At 36.7% G+C, this 25,759-nt stretch overlaps 1 protein-coding gene across 1 annotated transcript in view; it reads right to left on the bottom strand.

The window, feature by feature from the left end:
• Positions 1 to 25,759, bottom strand: part of SEMA3E (semaphorin 3E) — a 253,189-nt gene that overhangs the window by 68,249 nt on the left and 159,181 nt on the right. The window contains exons 3-4 of the mRNA XM_032306024.1: positions 22,285 to 22,344; positions 14,528 to 14,647 (exon numbers count right to left, since the gene is read on the bottom strand). Of these exons, the coding sequence (XP_032161915.1) occupies positions 14,528 to 14,647; positions 22,285 to 22,344 (180 nt within the window). The remainder of the gene's footprint in view (positions 1 to 14,527; positions 14,648 to 22,284; positions 22,345 to 25,759) is intronic.

The raw sequence follows: 25,759 nt of genomic DNA, 5'->3' as shown, positions 1-25,759 counted from the left end.
TAAACTCTTTATATGGCACTCAATGGTTAACAAAATGCCCTAAGACAGTATGTCATGAAGCAAAGCAAAGTACAGCATAATGCAAAAAACTTGGCCTTGGACCGTGAAGTCCAAGTCTGTATACTTATTGTGCAGCATTAAGAAGCAATTTACCTTCTTTTTACTTTCCTCATTTGTTATATGAGAGCGATTATTCCTCCCTTGTGGGAAGTTAGGAGCTCAAAGCAAAGGAACAAAAACATCTGGCACGTGGCATGTACTCAATACACAGTCATTACATTTATTAAGATTCTTACTGGGATGATCTGATATTCACAATAAAACTGTGAAGAAGATGATATTATTTCATTGCTATGTAATTTTAAATTAGAAGTGACCCTTTATCTCATCTTACAAATGAGAAAATGGGGAATTATGCAGGAAAACAAACTTTCCTGAGGACTCTGGTTGGGAGGAAACTATACCTTGTTAATGCTGCTCCAGAATTTTATTCGGGAAATAAAATTGAATCTACATATTGATCCCTCAATCTACACAGACTACAAAAGTTGGACAAATGTTTCAGGTGTGAAAATATGGATGGACATATAAAAAGCATATTTAACATTTAAATCTTGAGTCTCTTATATTATTTTTTCTTCATTTTCTTCTTCCTTGTTTTCTTCATTTTCTTTCATATTCACCAAAATTATGAATAAAGAGATTCACCATCTCTTTATATATAATCCAACACACCGAGAATCCTGTATTCCTATGGAACTTTTCCACTACTCCTTACCTTTCTCTGCCTCGTTGTTTCATCTACACAAGCAAATTTTCAGGAAAAGATACCCACAACATTAAAGAATTTTAAAAGTTAACACAATAAATGGGTAAAATTTGAGTCTACTTATTTTAAATATATCTCCCTTTGGGAAGTGAAACCTGAGAAAATTCAATTTACCAGACTGGAATAAGCAAGTCATTTTAATTAAGCCAATATTTTAATTAGACCACCAAATTTAGCTCTATGTACATCTGTTCCATATCATGCTCGTGAATTAGCAGTATAGCACATGATTAAATTTGTAACTAATTTAAGTTGACTACACTAATAAAATTCAAGTTAGTTGTAAGGAGCCAACATATTACTTAATCACCTAATGTTACTCAAATGTCTTCGTGAAAACATTCTTGAAAATAAGAAAAACCCACCAGGTTAGCACATTTTCTCCTAACAGTTACTAAGTTTCAATGAATGTCAAACATATCTTTAGAGTTAGAGAATTTTATTAACATCTTAAGGTGTATTTTTTCAAAAATTCTTCAGATTCTTTCAAGAGAATATTTAAAAGCTGAATCCATTTCACATCATTTCCAACCTAAAGCAGGCTAATGTAGCTACCACAAAACATCTACCCTTACCCAGCAGCCATCACATAAGGGAAAGAGATCATCTCTAGCTGTCAGAGTACTATAAATGTGAAAAGTGATAAACTATGAAAACATTAAGTTTTTGGCATGAGGTACAAAAGTCCTCATGTAGAAAGTCTCTTTTTCTTTGTGATGGACTTAGACTGTGGATACTGTTTATCATGTTGTCAGTGTCCTTTACATACAGAATTATGTCATAATTTATCTCAAAGCTCAAAGATGGAAAAGGTCATAAAAGTAGCTACTTTTTGTTGTGTACTTACTTCACTATTGGACTACATTTTTTTAAATTTATATGTGACTTATATTCTACTTTTAGACTTAAAATGTTCTTATATTTATTTTTTAATGTATTTAATTCTCACGAATGACTGATGATTGTGTAATGGGTAACCCTGTAAAATATCTAGTTAAGTTACAATGAAAAAAAAAAAAAAGAAAACTCAGGGATTCGTGAATCCAAAGCTCATACCACTAATCTCTACACTATTCCTTCCAGTAAGACCTAATTGTTTCTTCATAGACTTACCTTGGTTGATAAGAAGGCTAATATCATTATCAGGAAATATTAGTCTTACTGCCCTCCTTGCTCCCTCTTTCCCACCATCTCTTTATATATAATCCAACCGTTCTCTTCCACTATTTTCCCTCCCAATTTTATTTCCGACCCTTATTTTAAGTTTTCTATCAGTTTTGAAAAGCAAAGAAAGGGGTCATACCAGCAGTGATAGATAATTATCAGTGATAGATACTTACTTTCTCCCAAACTGACCTACATATTTTATCTTTGCTCTCTCATAAACTCCCTCAGCAAACCCATCTGGCAAAGGTCAAACAGCTCTTCACTGGCCGGCCAGAGACTTCATTTCAAGAGTAACTCAAAAATTCTAAGCATCAATAAGATATGAAAAACGCTCCAACTTTATTAGTCATTAGGAAAATGAAGACTAAAACCACAACGTGATACCACCTCGTATGCGCCAAAATGGCCGAAGAAAAGACAATGCCCAGTATTGTCTGCCGAGCATGGGGGAGCTGGAGCACTCACACTGCTGTAGGGCATGAAATCAGTACAATGACTGGAAAACAGTTTGGTAGTACTTACTAAAGCTAGACATATGTATCCTCCGCAATGCATTCATTCTACTCCCAGAAAATACTAAGCAAAAACATAGGCCAATGTTTACCAAAGACATGCACAAGAATGTTCACAAAAACACAACAGCACAGAACTTAAACGACCCAAATAATCAGCAAAAGAAGAATAGGTAAATACACTGAGGTATATCTATACAAAGAAATACTATGCAGCAACAAGAACGCATGACCTCCAACTACACACAACACAGATTTATCTCGCCACCCTACTAAGCAAATAAAGCTGGGCACACAAAAAATATATGACATGTGATTCTATTTACATAAAATTCTAAAACTGGCAAAACTAATCAGTGGTGATGGAAGTCAGAATAGTGTTTATCTGCAGGGAATAGTAACTGGGAAGGTACAGAGCAGAGATTTTGGGGTGCCAGTGATGTTTTATTTAATGATCTGGATACTGGTTGTGCTCAATTTGTAAAAATTAATTGTGAGTACGATTTTTTTGATCTGTACTCTTTTCTGTATGCATTTTGTAAATTAACAAAAAAGCATACCTAAAAAATATCTCTGCTGTCCATGTCATGAAGCCTAATTTATGTTCTAAAGACCAGAGAAGGGTGTCTGGGTGGCTCAGTGGGTTAAGCCTCTGTCTTCAGCTCAGGTCATGATCTCAGGGTCCTGGGATAGAGCCCCGCATTGGGCTCCCTACTGGACAGAGAGGGAGCCTGTTTCCCTCTCTCTCTCTGTCTGCCTCTCTGCCTACTTGTGATCTCTCTCTCTCTCTCTCTCTGTGTCAAATAAATAAATAAAATCTTTAAAAAATTAAAAAATAAATAAATAAAGACCAGAGAAGTAAAAACAAATATTATTATTTCATCACCAAGCATTTTCAAGAGTGGGCAAATCTACATAATGAAAAGAAAAAAGGTGTGGGAGAGGGTACTTAAAAATTGTATTTTATCAACGCTTCCACTCATTTCTCAAGCTGGACTTCTCAGTATCCTAAACAGAGTTTTACATCAAAGTAGGAATGTAACAAACCCATTCACCAACTCATTAGTCTACACAGTCATTTATTCATTCTACGGTTACTGGACGACTACTAGATTCTAAGCACTTACGGCTCTGGGGGCAGCTCCTAATTCTTCTAGTGCTTGGGCATCAAATGCAAATGCCTGCCAGGACCAGCAGGAGATGACAGCTGGGCAAGAGTCTGGCCGCACGCGTGAGTGATGGGGACGGTGGAGCACTGCTGCTGGCATGGCCGCTGAGTGAGGGGTCCCGCAGCAACTACTCAGCACCAACTGGTTCTTTTCATGTCACTTCAAGAGGACTCACAATTTACAACGCGAAACCAACCAGTTTTCAAAAGTAGGCTCTTTAAACCAGAACAAACAAGAAACACTGGGACACACAGAACACAGCTGGGAGCAGAATCAAGCATACGGCTGCCAGTTTCTAACAACTGATTAAACTAAAGGGACATGAATGCTTTACTGCTCCATGAGCCATGAGGAGCTCATTTGCCCTTTAGGTGCCCAACCACGCAAGCACCACATTCATTCTTTGCTTCACTGTGGCCTCGGGGTGGACTCGGGGTTACAATAAAACACTTCATTTAGTACATTATGATTCGCACTTACTATGAAATACTATGCAGCCATTTAAATGAATGAGACAGGATTATTATGTCCTAGCATATAATGAATGTCCATGAAATATATTTGAGTTCAAATCAACAAAATCAGAACCTCAAGTGGAGCTTAACGCTTTTGTTTTAACACATACACGCACCCATGCTTGGAAAATTCAGCATCCAAGTATGATCACAAAGGTGCCACGGAAGAGGTGGGCCAAAGCAGACATGGCAACACTTTCACGTTGTTTTTTTTTTTGTTATTGTTGTTGATTTTTTCCATGTATTCATATTTTTAAGGGGAAACAAAGCCCAAAGCTCTATAGAAGAGCTCTCTGCTCCCTGTGGATGGCCTGACATCAGCCTCTCCTGCTCCCTTGTTTACCAGGGGCCAATGGGGAAGCTGCTCAACCACACAGCATCACCCAACTTCTCTCTGCACCTTCCCCTTGCTCACAGCACACAGAGCTGGAGAGAGAGGCTGCAAAGTAGAGAGCCACGACATAAGTAAAGTGTGTCAGGCAGGCTGCCTTTCTAAGAGCTTTCATGGAATCATCCTCAGAGAAAAAGCAGCACAAGGAAACCTGTTTTCCTTCCCACCAGATCATGGAAGATGCTCTCCTATTAGAAGTGACAGAAGAGAAGGACCTGAAGGAGCAATCCCTCTCTCGGCAGGCACTTTAAAATACCCGAGGGGTTTGAAACATCACAAAAATAACCGACTGCAAAGCTCCTGGTGAAAGCCCCACACTCACTTTTGATTTGCAGTAAATAAGGCAGAAGAAACAATGTACAGAATGACTGGAGGACCCAGCTGACAAAATGTTATCATTTCTTTTAAAATATTGATTTTGTTTTAAAGATCTCCTAATGCTAGTTTCTAAATAAGTCTTGATACAGTGCACTATTAAACCTGAAAGAGCCTTCTTGACCTACTCAAAAGATTTTTGTCTTCCTTTTTAAAGAAGAAGATAATACTGATATATTATCTTTGATAGTTACTATGTTAGTATATATAATTTCCCCTTCCACCATTTAATTTTCAATATTTTAAAACATGAAATATTTCCATTCTCTGCTGCGAAAAAAAAAAAACCCGTAAGGTCTTACTGTAAAGTAATGTCTATTTTCATTGCCATAATTTTCACTACATTTTCAGTACAAAATACATAAACAAGCACCTGGTCCACAGAATGAAAAATGTAGAGTGAGGCCAAAACAAAACCTAAACCTGATTTCATAGGATGATCTATATTGCCTTTTAATCAATTATTTGAAATGAGAACATAAAAAATTGCCATAATTTTTAAATCAATAAAACATTTCTGTGTACTTTCACAAAAATGGGTCAGGAAATTACAACCAGAGTTACCCTACAAAACATGTGACCAATAAGGCTTACAAAAATACCTTGGTGTGAGTTATGATATGGACATTCCTGTTAACTAAAGGCTAGTTTAATATATAAAAATTTCCTGAAAGTACAAATGTTGCATAATACTTGATGCACAGTCTTTGTATACTTGTTCTATTTAAATGGCCAATGCCCACCATTGATTTTTACAAAATTATTCTAAAATTATTACCTTAACATTTTTTTCACCAACTGTAAAGATAACTGCAATTAAACAAACAGAAATAAACAGGGACCTAACAGAAAGCCCCTGAAAGAATGAACTTAAAAAATCTTTGTGGGGGCACCTGGGTGGCTCAGATGGTTAAATGGCTGCCTTCGATTCAGCTCATGATCCCAGGGTCCTGGGATCAAGTCCCATCAGGCTCCCACCTCACCAGGGAATCTGCTTCTCTCTCTCCCTTTGCATGCCCCTCCCACCCCACTTTTGTGCTCTTTCTCTCTCAAATAAAATCTTTAAAAAAATTTTTTTTAAATAAAAATCTTTGCTTTTGTGGGTTTAGAAGCTGGGTATGGCAAGAGTTGGTATTAAACAAAATAATTCATGAAATAAAAATAAACCTATCTCTTCGTGAAAAACATGAAGAATATTAAATGAACAGATCAGAGCTGTGTAAAACAAAATACTGACATCAGTTATATAATTCTACTGGGTGATTTTTTTAAACCTCTAGAAACTGTTACTAGTTTTGATGGCTACCCAATGGAATTTTACTCTGTGATATAAGCAAAAACCAAAATTTAACTAAGGAACAAATACAAATTAAGTACCTGTCAAAAAATATATTTGATGCAAAAAAAAAAATCCATGTATTCATAACATGGATGCTTTGATCTAGTTTGAATGTTTAGGTATTAATGTCTGAAAAGATATTTTCAATATTTATTGAAAATACAGAGTCCAAACTCTGTATGTCATATGTAAATATATGTAAATGTATGGCTGTAATATGTAAAATATCTAAAAATGTATGTATGTAAAATGTATGAGTGTATGTAGTATGTAAATGTATGGCTCTAAAAGGCAAGAGTCCTGTTATGTCTAAATTATAATCTCTTACTGGCACATTATAAAATATTTAACTAGAAAATACAAATTTTCAGTCTGTGAAGTACAAATATGGACTAATTGCTAGGAACCCCTACTTACGTACAGTTTCTAACACATTTTCAAAAGAGATTTATACTGGATGGAGAGATATGTGTAAACCTCATGACTTTGAAGGCGATAATATCCCAACTTAAATAGCTGAGGAAATGTGTCAAAACTGCACACTGAAAATCAAAGAATGCGTTATTGAGAACAGTCGGTGCCAAGCATAGTTGCATGGTTAATTCAGTTTGCATAATTAAAAATTTATCTAGGGGCATCTGAGTGGCTCAGTGCGTTAAGCCTCTGCCTTCAGCTCAGGTCATGATCTCAGGGTCCTGGGATCGAGTCCCACATCAGGCTGTCTGCTTGGTGGGGAGCCTGATTCCCCTCTCTCTCTGTCTATGTGTGATCTCTCTCTCTCTGTCAAATAAATAAAAATCTTAAAAAAAAAAACAACTGATCTAAATAAGCTTTCAATAAAAATACACTGAGAAAATACACCCTACATTAAGGACATATCACAGCAATCTACATTCAAATGCTTATGCCCATAAGGATAATCATATTTTCCCAAGTTTGGGCAAACTTTAGAGATGACCCACATATTCATCCCTTAATTCCTATGGTTCTCACCAAAAAGAATGCTGCTTTCTTTTAAGAGGAGAGCTGCTGACAAAGTTTAGAAACCAGTGACTTCATTTCTTATCCTTGCCTCTAAAATGCCTTTGCTTTGTCTCCCCCAGAAACAGTCTCTTAAAACATCTGTGGCAAGGACCTGCAGTGGCCTCCATGAGCTGTGAAGGTGACAGACGTCAAGAAAACAGGGACTTGAGCCCTACAGTTCAGCAAGGAACTGAATTCTGCCAACCACCATAAGAACTTGGGATATGACATTGCACTCTGGAAAGACAGTTGCAGTCCTAGAGACATCTTGAGCATTAGAGCCCACTCTGGACTCCTCCCCCACAGAAAATATGAAATAATAAATGTATGCTGTTTTAAGCTGCCAGATTTTTGATAATTTTTTTGCATCATAGAAAACTAATACAAACAGTAATATATTAATATCATATTGAAGTCATTGTGTTCTGACAGAAACTTAGGTTGGTCAGTAACAAAAGTGATTTTATTTTTGCAGGAGATCAAGGTCTTTGCCAGTTCTCCAGAAATACATGTTTTATACCTGAACCTCTATTTGCTTTTATCTGAACCTTTACATAAAATATGATTTCCATTTTCCTCAGAAGATATGTAAAACTAGAGGGAGACACAAACGTATTTTATATATTACTCTATACTTTTATAGCATTTCACTACTGAGAAGGTATTGTGAGGGGCACCTGGGAGATGCAATTGGTTAAGCTTCTGAGTCTTGGATTCGGCTCGGATTGTGATCTCAGGGTCGTGAGGCTGAGCCCTGCATTGAGCTCTGTGCTCAGCATGGAGTCTGCTTGAGATTCTCTCTCTCCCTCTGCCCCTCCTGTTTGTGCTCTCTCTCTCTCTCTCTCTCTCTCTGAAATAAATAAGTCTTTTAAAAAATGGTACCATGAGCCTGTAAGGATACCAGCAGAGGCACACATTCTATTCTCTATAAATTCTCCCAGAAAAATGATAGATGGGCTGGAAATGCAAAACCAAAATCTCACTGACCACAGTTAGAGCAAAACTGGCCATTGAGACATCTCCATGAGTCCCCAAATACGAGCAGGCGTGGATGAACTACCATGAGCCATAAACCACACACAGTATTAGTATCATGTAGAGAGAAGAAACCAAGTTTTGATAAACCTGAGGGAAAAAAAAAGAACTCTTGAATTTCCAAGTGTTCACTGAGGGTGTAGCATCACTTTAGATCATCAGCTGAACTTAGGAGGAATTCTTGCCAATTCAATCTGTGAGGGATTGCAAGAGGTTTATGGGAAGGATGAAGCTCTGTGAACCCTCAAAATTCACCAGCCCACTTCTCTTCCAAGAAGAAACTGCTGAAATTACAATACCATTTGTCCAAGAAAAAGATATAGAAGGTCAGAGAAAGAGCAATATCCCAATAAAAGATGAGGGGACGATAGCCAGGAGAAGCGTGTATACATAGTTCTCCATATTTTTTAACATGAATGGTGAGTTCTGGAACATGAAGGTCCTAGATATCTATTCTGACCCACACTTCCCTTTTAGAAGTTCAGGAAAACTAACTTTACATAAAAATGAGCAACAGAGAAAGATCACAGCTAAATCCACTACAGTGTTCTTGTAAGAAAAAAAAAAGGAACAGAAAAACATTTGCTACAGATAATGACAGTTTGTCAGAAAATATGCCACAAAATAGGTAAGAAGCAACCACAATTTAGTATTTCAATAGAACTTCGAAGAAATTAAGAAAATCATAGAAGAAATCAACCATAGGCAAAATTAGAAATATCCAAAAATGAGGTGACAGAAGTCAGGAAGGACTTTAAAATAAAAAGGAAAAACAATTTTAAAAATGAAGACTAAACTAGAAGGGGCATATGAGAAAAAATATCCCAAGAGTTTACACCCTATGAGAAGAAAAAGAGGTAAAAATAGAAAATAAAATAAAATAAAGCATTTGATCTGGGTACTTGTAAGAAAGGGATCTTCCATTTGTGAAAATGATCTAGCTATTCATTCACATGCTATATATTTCTGGTATTTATATTATATTTCAATAAAATATGGAAAATAATGCAGTGTGAGATAAAAGTGATTCAAGAGAAAAGTGGCTTTAATCTTTACTGCCAGAAGACCATGGCTTGTATGCACATTTTACTGAAACTCTCATAAATGCCTCCGAAGACTTTCTAGGTCCCGTGACACTTTTGACTCTTTAAAACTTCTAAGTTTGGTGATCACTCCTTTATTTCTGTGCTATCTCATTCTGATTTCTCTCCTAAACCTCCTTGTCCCTCCTTCCAGATGTCTTTGTGGGTTTTTCTTCCTCCACCAGCCTTTCTGGTCTTTTTTTTTAAAGACTTATTTTATTTATCTGAGAGGGAGAGAGAGACCAAGCACATATACAAGCAGGGGGAGGGGCAGAGAAGGAGGATCTTAAGCAGACTCCCTGCTGAGCATAGAGCCCAACGTGGGGCTGGATCTCATGACCCTGACAGCACTGCCTGACCTGGAATCAAGAGTCAGATGCTTAACACACTGAGCCACCTAGGCCTCCTTTTTTTTTTTTTTTTTTTTTTTTTTTTTGTAAATAGACTTATTTCATTTATTTGAGAGAAAGAGAGACAGAGAAAATGCGTATCTTCCTCCACTAGAAGTTCAAGTATTGGCATTTCTGGGCTCCATATTTAGCTCTTTTCCCTTTTTACTCAAATTACCTTTTTAGGCAATCACATCATGTCTAAAGATCTTAGCTTTCTCTTTCTCTCTCTCTCTCTCTCTCACACACACACACACACATACAAAATTAATTCCCAAATCTGTACAATTCTATTTCTGGATTAAATAGGTAATATTATTGTCTTTATTCGGTTACTATTCAGTCACTTTTTAATCTCCTGCATTCTGATGACTCATTCTTTTTGCAAAACTGCCCTCTCTGTAGCACTGATGTTGTCTGTCATTTTATAATATTCTTTTCCTATTTCAAGTGATTATAACCTGATTTGCCTTATATTACTCTGTCTGCTCAGTCTCTATTTAGACTATACTCCCTAGACATGTGCTGCCAGCTAAGTAATGAAATTTTCCAACCATACGGATAGAGGGAGAGGGAGAGAGAGAAGGAATAGGATGGACGGTTGGATGGAGGTGGGGAGACAAGGAGAAAGAGAGAGGAGACTCATTCAGGGACAATTAACTACCTAGGGCTCAATAATTCAACCTATTCTGATTACACCCTCTCCTAGCATGCAGATCAATTTTTCTAATAACTATACATAGAAATGAAGAAGTTATAACTGAGAAACACTGAGCATTTTTTTAAATGTTTTCACAAAACATACTCTGCCTCCTCAGGTCCCTCTTATTTTTCTTCTCAGTCATCGAGAAATAAAATTGGAATTGTTTTTTAATTCCCTTTAGGCAGCAACATCCAATAAAATGTTATTATATAACCTTTCCTGCTGAGCAGCTTCGCACGTCAGTTCCACACTTCCTTTCCTTTGCTATTGTGATAATACTGTTAAATATCCTCATGATCTTCCAGACTTTTGTAATTGCCTCCTTTAATTTCTCTCTGCCTTTCATCTCTCTCTGCTTGAATCAATCCTAAATATTACTCATGTCATGTCATTCAAGCCTGCTCAAATTCCTTCATGGTTTCTATGCTGTCTTTAGAAGTAACTATAAAATGCCACTCTCTAGCATTAAAATCCTCTGCCAGTTTGCCCCTGTTTTATCTTCTGACACTCCCCCAACCAACTCGACTAAATGTCTGCAAACTTATCCCATTATGTGCCTGCCTCTGTGTTTTTTTAAACTAAGTATTTTCCTTGCCTATAATAATGTGTAACTTCTCATTCTCATATAAAATGTTATCAAGCCTCCACATGAAGATTTGAGAATAAATATTCCAGTGTTCTTAATATCCTATTATTCATGAGTTCCTTTCATGACACATGTAGATTTTTTTCCAAAATGCATTTTCAATCACATTGATACTTAGATAGTTACATGAAAAAAATCTTCAATATAATATCTACCAAGATGAACTACACATAGTTCCACCCCTGCCAATGACAATGAGCTTGTCTGGACTCTCACACAGATAATGATGATAAACTAATAATTTCTTTAAATATTATTTTAAAATTGGAAATCCATTAAGAGCAAAGACTAGAGAGTTTTTCACTCAAGGAAATTCCCTAATTCATATGGTGAGGAACAGCTAGAACTCAAGCAGAAAGCTACAGACTTACTAGCTTGGAAAGTCAGTAGAGAGACTTAAAGTACCAGGTCAGTGAATCCAAGAGGAGATACCCAGAAATGGAAGGAGGCACCCTCAAACGCATGTATACATTCTTTCCCAAATCCTTGGCCGACACCTGACGGCATGTGCAAGCAAAGCATAAAAAACACCGTGTGGAAAGTTGAAAGAGGTGTTTGGCTGCTGACCATCACAAGAGATGTTTGAGTTTGAGTCCAGACAAGTAAGCTGCCTGCTAGAATAAAAACCAACTCTCTTTAAAAGATAATCAAGTCTGCAGTCTTGAAAACATATGATCTATAATGTCTGGTACACAATAAAAATTACTAGACATGCAAAGAAATAAGAAAATGTGATCTATAGTCAAGAGGGAAAAGCAATCAATGAACACTTACCTTAAGTTGACCCAGATGTTAAAATTAGCACATAGGGATTTTAAAGCAGCTGTTAAAAATATGTTTGAGGGGTTAAAGAGAAATAGTCACCATGAATAAAAATATGGGGAAATGCTCATTAAAGAAATGAAATATAAACAAAATGAGTTTTAGAATTGAAAAGTATATTATCCTATTTGACCATTACTGGGGTGGGCTTAAGAACATAATGGAGATGTCAAAAGAAAGGATTAATAAACCTGAAAATAATGGATAGAATTTACCCAATTGAAAAGCAGAGAAAACAAATGAATAGAAATTATCCAATTGAAAAGCAGAGAAAAGAAAGATTGAATAAAAATGAATAAAATCTCAGTTATTTGTGGCACATTGCCCCCTCCCCCACATGGGCATGTACACACACCCATCTCTGATAGAGAGAAGAGCATGAAACAATATTATCTGAAATAGTAAAGGCCCCAAATTTGTCAAATATGGTACAAAACATAAGCTTTTTATCTAAAAATCTCAATATTTCAAGAAATATAAATATCAGTCTCCCACTACCACCACCACCACTACCACACACACACACACAAACAAGCACACTATGGAAAAACTACAGAAAACCAAAAATGAAGAGGAAATCTTGAAAGATAAAGTGATTCCACACAGGGTAATATCAATATGAAAGAAACCTGAATATATGTCAGAAAGTGATTAGAAAACAATCAAGTATTTTTGAAAAGCTGAAAGGAAAAAAAAAAAAAAAGACAAACCTTCTATATCCAGGGACAATTCTATATCCAGGGACAATACCCCTCAGAAGTAATGAAAACTGAGAGGATCTGCTGCCAATAGGTCGGCACCACAAAATGTATATATTCTGACTTTGCATATAGGTATACATGTCTGTCTGTACACCTTGTATACATGTAAATGTTCTGACCTTGCACTGGGCTGACTTGCTTTATACGTCTCTTTTTAAAGTTCTTCCATTAGTTCAGCTGTATTATTTCTTTAAAATAATTCAGTGAGTACACTCGATGTGTTTGTGTACGCTCCTTAGCTTTAATCTACAAGTAGAGGTGGTTAGTTAACTTTGAAAATATGCTAATCAAAAATCCTGCCTATAAGGACACTTAAGAGTTGAAGTACCTCAATCAGGGGCCCTCTCAAGAGGCATCGAAATGAAGCCTTTCAGATACTGCTAATTATATACGCACCTGAGTGTTAACTAGTGTAAGGGATATCAGACATAATTTTTCACCAGTAAAATGAATGTTATTCTTTACATATGGCAGCTGAAAATATTTTAGGGTTACTTTATCCTTTCATAAATAGATTATAAGAATCAAGAGCTAAAAAAAAAAGAATCAAGAGACTGTAGCTGTTTCACTACAGAATATCTAGATGGCCTGTTTCATGTTCTTTTCAAGATTTTATTTATTTATTTCAAAGCACAAGAGAGAGTGCACGATGGGGTGGGGGAGGGAGGTCAGAGGGAGAAGCAGACTCCATGCAGAGCATGGAGCCCGATGTGGTGCGCCATCTCCCAGGATCCTAAGATCAAGACCTGAGCTGAAGGCAGATGCTTAACTGACTGAGCCACCCAGGTGCCCCGAGATGTCTGTTTTATCTTTATCCCCTCTTCATGTAGGATTCTCTTTTCTGACCTAAAGAAAGGTAGCAGAGAGTATTTTTTATTGATCATCAAGCCTGTTTGTTAGTCAATGTTATTTGTATAACAGAATTCAGTTGAGATTTGTTTTCTTTCTTTTCTCTTCTTTTCTCTCTTCTCTTTTCTTTTTTTTGAGATTTGTTTTCTCTATACTAACCACCTAGTAGTGGGGTCTGGGGCATACAGCTCACAACTACTAATATTTTGTAGTTTGTAACCTACCCCATCCCCCAACTCGAACTCCACCTCCTTCATTTCACCTGTCTAAAAAAAGAGAAATTACAAAATCAACAAGTCTTTGCCTATCCTTTGTAAAATACTATATGTACTAGTCTTGTTTATAGAAATTTATTTTTATATATATTTATATGTACATTCTAATTTGGTGGTTACATTAATAAAATTTATGTAAGAACACAACAGAGAACACATTTTGATATGAAGAAATATTTTAAAGGGCACAATTAAGTGAATGAAGCTGTTCAGGGAATGAGTTCGTAAAAAATTAATTGATTCACAGGTAATATAGCTGGCAAGGAATTTAAAGGTCTGGAGAGGGGCACCTGAGTGGCTCAGAGGGTTAAGCCTCTGCCTTTGGCTCAGGTCATGATGTCAGGGTCTTGGGATCAAGCCCCGCATGGGGCTCTCTGCTCAGTGGAGAGCCTGCTTCCCCCTCTCTCTCTGCCTGCCCCTCTGCCTACTTGTGATTTCTCTCCCTGTGTGTCAAATAAGTAAATAAAATATTTCAAAAAAATAAAGGTCTGGAGAGATCATTTACCTGACTTAGGAAACACTTAATCAGTATATCACAAATGCATTTCTCTTTCACCAAAGAAAATGCCATAGCCTTTCTTTAAAAAAAAAAAAAAAAAGTAATTTTAAGCATGAATTTTATTGACATGAATGAAATTATCTTACTTCCAAATGGTATCCAACCCTGATGAAGGCACAAAGTGGGTCAAAGGCTCCAGTACCACAGGTCAGAAGGTGTGTCCTATTGTAGTGATGCAAAACCCGAACATAATTTGCGCATTCACTCTAAAGCAGAAAAACAGAAAGAAGAAATTGGTTAAGGTTAAAAAAAAAAAAAAAAGTTCAGCTCAGTTTTGATTTTTGTTTTTCCTAACCCCACAAATCTCATGTTCAACTCTCTCTCGGCTGGGGCTACAAGAAACAGTGGAAGAACCGACTGGCGTGACCAAAACACGTATTAGCTTCACCACATGAATTATATCTATAATGGGATTATATCATTTTTCAGGTATTCTAGCACATAACTGAGGAGTAAAAATAGTACTGTTCAGAAATTTATTCAATCACAAAGATTTGCGTGGCAATATGCATGTTCCACTAAGTAATTTATTCCCAATGCTGTTATGTTTTTAAAGTACATATAAAGAAATGAATCACATAAAGTCAGAAAACCAATAATTAGAGAAAGTTTGGCTACCCTTAAAGAAACATATGCAGGCTTTAAGGCATTACAGAGTTTTGATGTTTGGGAAAATAAGTCATATCTTTAAACTTATAAATTTATGCAAAGCACTTTCATAGAGAATTTTCAATAAATACATAGAAAGCTAACCAATAGAAATAACATTTTACACTTATACTTACATCTTACATCTTTACTGTAAGATTGCAATGCAGAAATCAGCAAACATTTTTTTATAAAGGACCAGGGAGCAATATATTTATTTTGAATGGTCATCTGGTCTCTGTTTCAACAACTTACCTCTGTAAATATGGCATGAAAGCAGTCATAGACAATCCAAAAATGAACGTGTGCAGCTAGTTTCTAATAAAACTTCATTTACAAAAATAGATGGCAGGCCACATTTGGCCGAGGAGCTCTAGTTTGCCTACATCAGGATTCAACTAAAAGTTTTGTGAGAACAGAATATTTATTTTACACTTCTTCATATTCCCTGGTTACTTAAATACAGTACCAAATATATATTATATGCTTAACAAATCTTATTACCTAAATCACCACATGAATTTTATGATCAATACGCTGAATGAATGACTAGGAGAAGGAACTCCCAACAAAGAAAAGAACCAGAGACAATGGCCTCCCCACAGACCTAATGGATATGGACGTAAGGAAGATGTCAGAAATAGACTTCAGGGTAACAGTTATAAAGACAATAGCTATGCCGGAGAAAACCATTAATGGCAACACAGATTCTCTAAGGGCGGAAATGAGAACTAATTAGGCCTAACCTAAAAATGCTATATATGAGATGCAATTTAAGCTAGATACTCTAACAGCTATGGTAAACAAGGCAGAAGAACCAATTAGTGATCTAAAAGACAAACTTACAGAAAGGAAGGAACAGGAAGAGGACTAGAACAAACACCTTAAAGGCCTTGAAAACAGAATTAGATAAATAAACAATGCCATGAAATGTTCCAATGTCAGAATTATTGGGATTCCTGAGGGGGGTGGAGAGAGAATATATTTGAGCAAATCCTAGCTGACAACTTCTCTAATCTGGGGAATGAAACAAGCATGCCTGTCCTACATGCAGAAAGAACACCCCAAGATCAAGGAGAGGAGACCAACAACCAGGCATGTAACAGTGAAACTTGTGAATCTTAAAACCAAAGAAACCATCTTAAGGGAAGCTGGGGGAAGAGATTCCTTACATACAGAGGGAGGAACACCAGCATAATGTCAGACCTGTCCACAGAGAACTGGCAAGCCAGAAAGGGCCGGCAAGACATATTCAGGGTACTAAATGAGAAGAACATACAGCCAAGAATACTTTATCTGGCAAAACTGTCATTTAGAATGGGTGGAGAGATAAAGAGCTTCCAAAACCAGCAAAAATTGAAAGAATATGTGACCACTAAGTCAGCCTTGTGAGAAATATTAAGGGGGGGGTCCTATAAAAGGCAGAAGACCCCAAGAGTAATATAGAACAGAAATTTATAGAGACAATATGTAGAAACAAGGACCTCACAGGCAACATGATGACAATAAAATCCTATCTTTCAATAATCACTCTCAGTGTGAATGGCCTAAATGCTCCCATAAAATGGCACAGGGTTGCAGACGGATAAAAAGACAGGACCCATCTATATGTCTAAAGGAGACTCATTTTGAATCTAAAGATACATCCAGACTAAAAGTGAAGGGATGGAGAGCCATCTTCCATGTCAACGGACCACAAAAGAAAGCTGGGGTAGCAATCTCATATCAAACAAATTAGATTTTAAGCTAAAGACTATAGTCAGAGATACAGAACACTATATCATTCTTAAAGGGTCTATCCCACAAAAAGATCTAATACTTTAATTGTAGGGGACCTTAACACTCCACTCTCAGCAATAGACAGATCATCTAAGCATGAAGTCAACAAAAATAATAAGAGCTTTGAATGACACACTGGACCAGAGGGACCTCATAGATATATACAGAACATTCCTTAAACATAACCTTAAAACAACAGAATATACTCATTCTTCTCAAAGTGCACATGGAACTTTCTCCAGAACAGATCACATAGTGGGTCATAAATCAGGTCTCAACCAATATTAAAAGACTGAGATTATTCCCTGCATATTCTCAGAACACAGTGTTTTGAAACTGGAATTCAATCACAAGAAAATGTTTGGAAGAAATTCAAATACTTGGAAGTTAAAGATCATCCTTTGCTCAAGAATGTTTGGGTCAATCAGGAAATCAAAGAAGAACTTAAACAATTCACAGAAACCAATGGAATGAAAACACATTGGTCCAAAACCCATAGGATACAACAAAGGTGATCCCAAAGGGGAAATACTATCCATCCAAGAATCACTCAAAAAAAAAAAAAAAAAATCCATTGAAAAATCTTGAATATACAAACTATCTCTGTACCTTAAAGAACTGGAGAATCAAAAACAAATTAAGTAAACAAACAAACAAACAAAAAACAAAAAACAAATTAAGTCTAACCCACACATAAGTAGGAAGTAATTAAGATTAGAGCAGAGATCAGTAAATTAGAAACCAGAAATACAGTAGAACACATCAATGAAACTAGAAGCTGATTCTTTGAAGAATTAATAAGATTGATAACCACTGGCCAGACTCACCAAAAAAAAAAAAAAAAAGGACCCAAGTTAATAGAATTATGAATGAAAGGCAAGAGATCAGGACTAAGACCACGGAAATAGAAAAAGTAATCAAAATTAATATCAACAGCTATATGTCAATAAGTTAAGCAACTAGAAGAAATGGATACATTCCTGGAAACCTATAAACTTCCAAGATTGAAACAAAAAAAACCTGACAACTTGAATAGGTCAATAACCAGTAACGAGATTGAAGCAGTGACCAAAACCTTCCCAAAAAATAAGAGTCCAGGACTTGATGGATTCCCTAGGGAATTCTACCAAACATTCAAAGAAGAAGTAATACCTATTCTCCTAAAGCTGTTTCAAAAAATAGAAAGAGAAGGAAAATTTCTAGACTCTATGTGGCCACCATTACCTTGGTCCCCAAATCAGGCAAAGACCCCATAAAAACAGAGAATTTCAGACCAATATTCCTGATGAATACAGATGCCAAAATTCTCAACAAGATCCTAGCTAATAGGATCCAACAGTACATTAAAAGAATTATCTACCACAGCCAGGTGGGATTTATCCCTGGGACACAAGGGTGGTTCAATATTCACAAATCAATCAATGTGATAGAACAAATTAATAAGAGAAGAGAGAAGAACCACATGGTCCTCTCAATTTTTGCAGAAAAAGCATGTGGCAAAATACAGCATCCTTTATTAAAACTCTTCAGAGTATAGCAATAGAGGGAACATTCCTCAATCCCATGAAATTCATCTATGAAAAACCCATAGTGGATATCATTCTCAATGGGGAAAAGCTAAGAGCCTTTCCCTTAAGATCAGGAACATGACAAGGATGCCCACTCTCATCATTATAGTTCAACATAGTACTAGAAATCTTAGCAAAAGCAATCAGACTACAAAAAGAAATAAAAGGTACTCAAATTGGCAAAGAAGTCATCAAACTCTCTCTCTTTGCAGATGACATGATACTTTATGTGGAAAACCCAAAAGACTCCACCCCCAAATTACTAGAACTCATATAGCAACTCAGTAATATGGTAGGATACAAAATCAATGCACAGAAATCACTTTCTTTCTTTTTTTTTAAATTTTTTTTCTTTAAGATTTTATCTATGTATTTGACAGTCAGAGATCAAAAGTAGGCAGACAGGCAGGCAGACAGAGAGGAAGAAGCAGGCTCTGCTGAGCAGAGAGCCCAATGTGGGGCTTGATCCCAGGACTCTGGGATCATGACCTGAGCCAAAGGACCTTGGGATCATGATCTAAGCTGAAGGCAGAGGCCTTAACCCACTGAGCCACCCAGGTGCCCCATCACTTGCTTTCTTATACACTAACAATGAAACTGTAGAAAGAGATATTAGAGAATTGATTCCATTTACCATAGCACCAAAAACCGTAAGATACCTTGGAATAAACCTAACCAAAGAGGTAAAGGACCTATACTCTAGAAACACTCATGAAAGAAATTGAAGCAGACACAAAAACAAGGAAAAACATTCCATGCTCATGGATTGGAAGAAGAAACATTATTAAAATGCTTATGCTGCCCAGAGCAATCTGTATTTTCAATGCCATCCCAATCAAAATACCACTGGCATTTTTTCAAAGTGCTGGAACAAACAATCCTAAAATTTTTATGGAACCAGAAAGACCCCGAATCACAAAGGAAATGTTGAAAAAGAAAAAAAAAGCTGGAGGCATCATGTTGCCTGATTTCAAGCTGTATTACAAAGCTGTGATCACCAAGGCAGCATGGTACTGGCACAAAAACAGACACAGAGATCAATGGAACAGAATAGGGAGCCCAGATATGGATCCTCAACTCTATCATCAAATAATGTTCGACAAAGCAGGAGAAAATATCCAATGGAAAAAAGACAGTCTCTTCTATAAATGGTGCTGAGAAAATTGGACAGCTATAGACAGATGAATAAAACTTGACCATTCTCTTACACCATACACAAAGATAAACTCAAAATGAATGGAAGACCTCAATGTGAGACAGGAATCCATCAAAATCCTAGAGTAGAACATAGACAGTAACCTCTTTAACATCGGCCACAGCAACTTCTTTCAAGACACGTCTCCAAAGGCAAGGAAAACAAAAACGAAAATAAACTTTTGGAACTTTATCAAGATAAAAAGCTTCTACACAGCAAAGGAAACAATCAACAAAACAAAGAGGCAACCATGCAATGAGAGAAGATATTTGCAAATGAAACTAAAGACAAAGGGCTGACATCCAGGATCTACAAAGAACTTCTCAAACTCAACACCCAAAAAACAAATAATCAAGTAAAAAAATGGACAGAAGACAGGAACAGACACTTCTCCAAAGAAGACATACAAATGGCTAATAGACACATGAAAAAATGTTCATCATTAGCCATCAGGGTAAGTCAAATCAAAACCACACTGAGATACCACCTTACACCAATTAGAATGGCCAAAATTGACAAGATGAGAAACAACAAATGTTGGAAAGCCTGCAGAGAAAGGGGAACCCTATTACACTGTTGGTGGGAATGCAAGATGGTGCAGCCACTTTGCAAAACAGTGTGGAGGTTCTTCAAAAAATTAAAATTGCGCTACCCTGTGGCCCAGCAATTGCACAGCTGGGTATTTACCCCAATGAGACAGATGTAGTAAAAAGAAGGGCCATATGTACCCCAATGTTCATAGCAGCAATGGCCACAATAGCCAAACTGTGGAAAGAGCCAAGATGCCCTTCAACAGACAAATGGATAAAGAAGATGTGGTCCATATATACAATGGAATATTATTCAGCCATCAGAAAGGATGAATACCCAACTTTTGTATCAACATGGACAGGACTGGAAGAGATTATGCTGAGTGAAATAAGTCAAGCAGAGAAAGTAAATTATCATATGGTTTCACTTATTTGTGGAATATAAGGAATAGTATGGAGGACAGTAGGAAAAGGAAGGGAAAAATTAAGTGGGGGGAGTCAGAGAGGAAGATGAACCATGAGAGACTCTGACTCTGAGAAACACACTGAGGGTTTTAGAGGGGAGAGTGGGAGAATGGGTTAGCCCGGTGATGGGTATTAAGGAGGGCACAGATTGCATGGAGCACTGGGTGTTACACACAGACAGTGAATCATGGAACACTACATCAAAAACTAATGATGTATTATTGTACGGCGACTAACAAAACATTAAAAAAAATATATGCTGAATGAAGAAAGTTTACAACTGCTCAAACCAACGTGTCTAAATTAATTCTAGCAAACATCTTCCTGGTAAATTAGGTACTGTGGTTCCATTTAAAATAAATTACAAAATACTAAACTCTTTAAATGCTAAATATTACTCTGATATCAACAGTGCAGTAGCCAGTAAATGTAACATTTCATAAGGACAGATTATGACTTTTAAAATCTCTCATAGCAGCGTATTGAGTGTAAAAGCCACCAGAACCATCTTACCAGAAGTGATCAGAGTACAGCATTCCCTTGTTCAGAACGAGCAACATACTACTGACCTGATTATAAAGAGCACATGGATATATTTTCCTCAATTTCCCACTCATACATCATTCTATTTTGAAGGTGACTCCCTATCATTGGGAAAATGTGACCATTCATTCAGGCAGGGGAAAAAATAGTCTATTTTCCTATGACCATGAGCACTTGCTTTTTATGTCATGAAACACTGTCACACCTAGGATAAGGGAATTAGACTACATTTTGGCTCTACTGGACTTAGGCTGACATAGCCTAAGAGTGTGTTCAAGTAGTCAGCATCATGCTGTGGGCTAAGGCATCAAGAAGGTCTTGACTCGCTTTTTGGCTGGGACCCAGTTGCCACAGACTCAGAACTTGGTATGACGTGTGTTAGTCTTTCACATGATATTTTTTTCTCACCAAAAAAAGAAAAAGAAAGAATTATTTAACTTTCAAAAGTGGATGTGCACATGCCTTCCTCCAACTATGTGTCTTGTGTCCTCAGGCACCGACTCCTAGCACATTAAAGTCCCTTCGGGCATGTTTTAGCGGGCTCTGCCCTGGGTCAGAGCTGCTGCTTTCGCACAACCTCACATGCTTGTGGAAGTTATGGACAGACTGAAGATGGATTCTTCCAGAAGGAAAGACCCAAAGCACGTTGTGGGATAGGTAAAGCCTTTGGCTTCTCCTTTCTTTCTGCTTTTCTCCTTTTGTTTCTTCATTTGGTTCTAATTTACCCATCAAAGAAAAATGAAATCTCACAAAGAATGCACTTAGCTTTCCCTTGAATTAAAAATTTACCTGAAAGTATTTTTCCCAACTATGTAGGAAATAAGCATTACTATAAGAAATTCATAAATCTGAGTTCATAAGTAATAAAACCAAAACGAAGATCTAGAGACACCTCAACTTCTTTTACTCTAAGCTCACATTGTAATCAACTCATAAATAATGATCTCTATATAATGTATATGTCTGTACTAATATGTGTATGCATTTTTTTTTCCTTCCTGAATGAACTGCATATATGCCTTTTAGGAGCAAATAAGAGGTTAGGGAGTCAGTCCCTTGTGACTAACCAGGGACAGAACTGATGATGTGTTTAATTTACAGTGAGTAATACTTACCGCATCTTTTCCTTTCATTATGCATTCTTCTATTTTTAGTGCCGTACTAGGCCAGTGTATCTGAAATAAAAGATTATGTACTATTATGCAAATGCAAAAATAAACCACAATGAAAAACCATTTCATTTTTGCTGTGTTCCCAATATGTTTTCATTTCATTCCATTTCCTGAAATAAGTCAAGCCTTTATCTTTTTTATAATCAATATTTGCCTAATGAAGACACTTATATTTGAGCTTTTATTTCATGCTAAAACTTAGTGGTTTAACGAAGGCTTTCTAAAGGCTCCCTCAAGACTCAGCCCTTCAGAGGCCACGCATGCCTCAGGCAGCCCTGCTCTGTGCTTGACCTGCTGTGACCTCCACCATCGAGTCTTTGTCCTGAATCTGATCATCTGCTCCTCCAAGTCAGGTACCTCCCTGAGTTCCCCTTGCATTTTTACCACTTAGCCCAGAATGTGGTGTGTGGGGACTTGGTAATGAAAGCTAAGTGAGGGGTTAAAGGATGTAGGACTCCTGTATCTTGGAGGGATACCCAGACTGCTTCCAGATCGCCACCACATCAAACATGGTCCATCTCTGTACATGTCCCTCTGACATCAGTAAAAGAGCATCACTGGTATATACGAGGGATGGAGTGAAGTTTGTATATATAACCCAGGAGGAGAATTACTGGGTCTTAGGAAAAGCATATATATATATATATTTTTTTTTAAAGATTTTATTTATTTATTTGACAGAGAGAAATCACAAGTAGATGGAGAGGCAGGCAGAGAGAGAGAGAGGGAAGCAGGCTCCCTGCTGAGCAGAGAGCCCGATGCGGGCCTCGATCCCAGGACCCTGAGATCATGACCTGAGCCGAAGGCAGCGGCTTAACCCACTGAGCCACCCAGGCGCCCAGGAAAAGCATATATTTAATCTGTTAACACAGATGCTATCATATCAGCATCAAGTTCAGATGCAACCCTGCATCAGCTTCAGCACAGTCACTAATACCATTAAAGGGTAACCATCCTAAAAGTGAGGCTGTACAATTTATAAACTTTACTGACCCATTATTTTGGAAAACATTTTGCAAATGGGGTGAGATATTTTTCAGATGATTTCTAAGGCCCACTTTCACTTGAGATTCAATTTGGTTTTGGAATTATGATTTTACTGTGGATGCATAAATTATTCAAAAGGATATGCTAGAATATGTGCATATGTAGACACATATCTATGGACTATATATATATATACACACACAATATATTATATTGTATCTATATTATATATGTATGTATATATTATATTGTGTATATATATATACACAATATATTACATATACTGCATATTATATAGACACAAGTAAATATAAATACAAATTTATTTTAGAATCATCTATCACTGCAAAGATTTTCATGACTAATTCAGTTATCAGCATCAATAAATCAGAGAACACCTCATTTGTAATTTTGAATCTTACTTTATATTCTTATACAGTTTGGGAAATACAGGGCTCTTCCTCTTTCTTGAAATATTAGCATCCCTTCTTATTCATTTTTCATTATGTAAAATGATGACTTCTTTAAACTGCATTTTCACAATTTCCAAGTAAAACTCAACCAATTCTTTAGAAAAATATACCAAGTTCAGCTTTTCAACTTTGAAATAGTATCCAGACCAGCAAAACTACCTCAGCATACTACAGAATCTTCTATTCCCCTAAATGATTGCTTCATAACCATTATTTCTAGGACTGTTTGAATACATTGTTTGGGGGGCAATTCTCTACAGAATTTCTACACATCTTCTGAAAGCTTCTGTTCCCCATTATCTTTTCAAACATGCTTGAAGGTAGAGATAGAACTTCCCTCCAGGGAAAACAAAGACTAACGGTTTCCTGACCGGGATAATAAAGTAAATGTTTCCCTCTAGACAAAGGCTGAATAGGTTTGCTGTAACGCCCTTAGGAGATTTCCTATTTCCTAAGCTTGAGGTTTTTCAGGCATAACACATACTCACTGTATGTGCAGCATCTACCTGGGATGCCATGTGCCACCCCCTGTGGCACTTACGGGGCAAAGCAATTGCTGCAAACATCATGGCCATGCTACATGCTAATCTGGGGCTAATACACTCCTTTGTTCCTGACCCAGGAATCTCATTTCTTCTGGCATCATCTAGGAAATGTTATCATGCTAACTTGCTCTCTTAACAAGTGAGGTAGAAATCTCAGACCCTTTACAATTTAAGATAATATAGTTTGTGATAGTGAATATGAAAAATGGCTTTCTGAAGGATTGTCAGAATCTGTATTGTTTTTAGCAGCAAATGTAATAACGCCCATTGCTCTTAGAAAGAAAAAGTCATTTTGCAGGCACATCTTACAAAGTGTTTCACTACAAAACCCTTTCCTGGTATCTTCTTAATATTTCTTCCTGCCTTGATCCCCTATATTGTTCTTCTTACTTTCTCTACTTAGGATTATATTATGATTTATGTACTTAACTTTAGCTCTCATATTCATCTGTAAGTTACAGAGAGCAAGGCAATGTCTTATTTCTGTATCCCCAGCAGCACACAATCCCAAAGAGGCACACCTTCAATGTGATTACTGCTTAGTCATCGTCTATTGATTGACTTATATCAATCAATACACCTGTTATCACATTCTTTGTAAAATCCATCTGCAGTAAAATGTGAGAGATAAGCTTCACTGACATGAGAGGTTGCTGTAAACAATGGCAAAGGAAGGAGACAAGTAACAATTTTCAGTTTAACCAGGGAGGAAATTCTGTATGAATTAACAAAAATCTCAGCTTTGAAAGACTGGTGGGATTTCTGAAGATAGAGAGAAGGATCTTAACCAGATCACTCCGAGAGGATGGGAGAGATGCAGAAGATTAAATTATGAACACTTAGTACTCTACAGTTCAATACTAAGGAGTTCTCCGAAGAACAATGTCATTATAGATTTACTCAAGTTTTGTTGTTGTTTTCAGTTGGTTTTCTAGCAACCCTTACAGGCCCAGGATGGCATTTCAAATGTTTGTTCGGGGAGTGAAAAAGATGAGAGAGCAAGACCTTGTGAAAATGGGGTTATTTTAAAACCATCATGTACAAGTATTCTGCCAAGACAGCAAAGGAAATTATTTTCTTCATTTGTTGTAGAAGTCAGGATGTATTTTGGTTCTGCTCCAGAGTTTATCATCAACAAAATCCCATCAAACTAAGCTATTTGTTCTGCACACAACATTTTTTAAAGGCAGTTAAACAACAGGGTGTAACACTATTTCCAAATTTTCTGTTTCAAAAAGGTATAAAAAGCAAAAGGTTAAATACACATCATTTCATCACAATCCTCCTATAATACAATTTAATTGTTCCAATTCACATCTATAGGCAATTTACTATTCTTGAATATCTCAAAGGAGAAATATAAAATAAAAATTAAATTACAAAGCTATTTTTTTTCTGGACTCCCTAGTGAGT

This window comes from Mustela erminea, chromosome 11 (assembly GCF_009829155.1).
Source record: "Mustela erminea isolate mMusErm1 chromosome 11, mMusErm1.Pri, whole genome shotgun sequence".
Lineage (NCBI taxonomy): Eukaryota > Metazoa > Chordata > Mammalia > Carnivora > Mustelidae > Mustela > Mustela erminea.
Note: the sequence above shows the minus strand (reverse complement) of the source record. Positions and strands in the feature narration are given on the sequence as shown.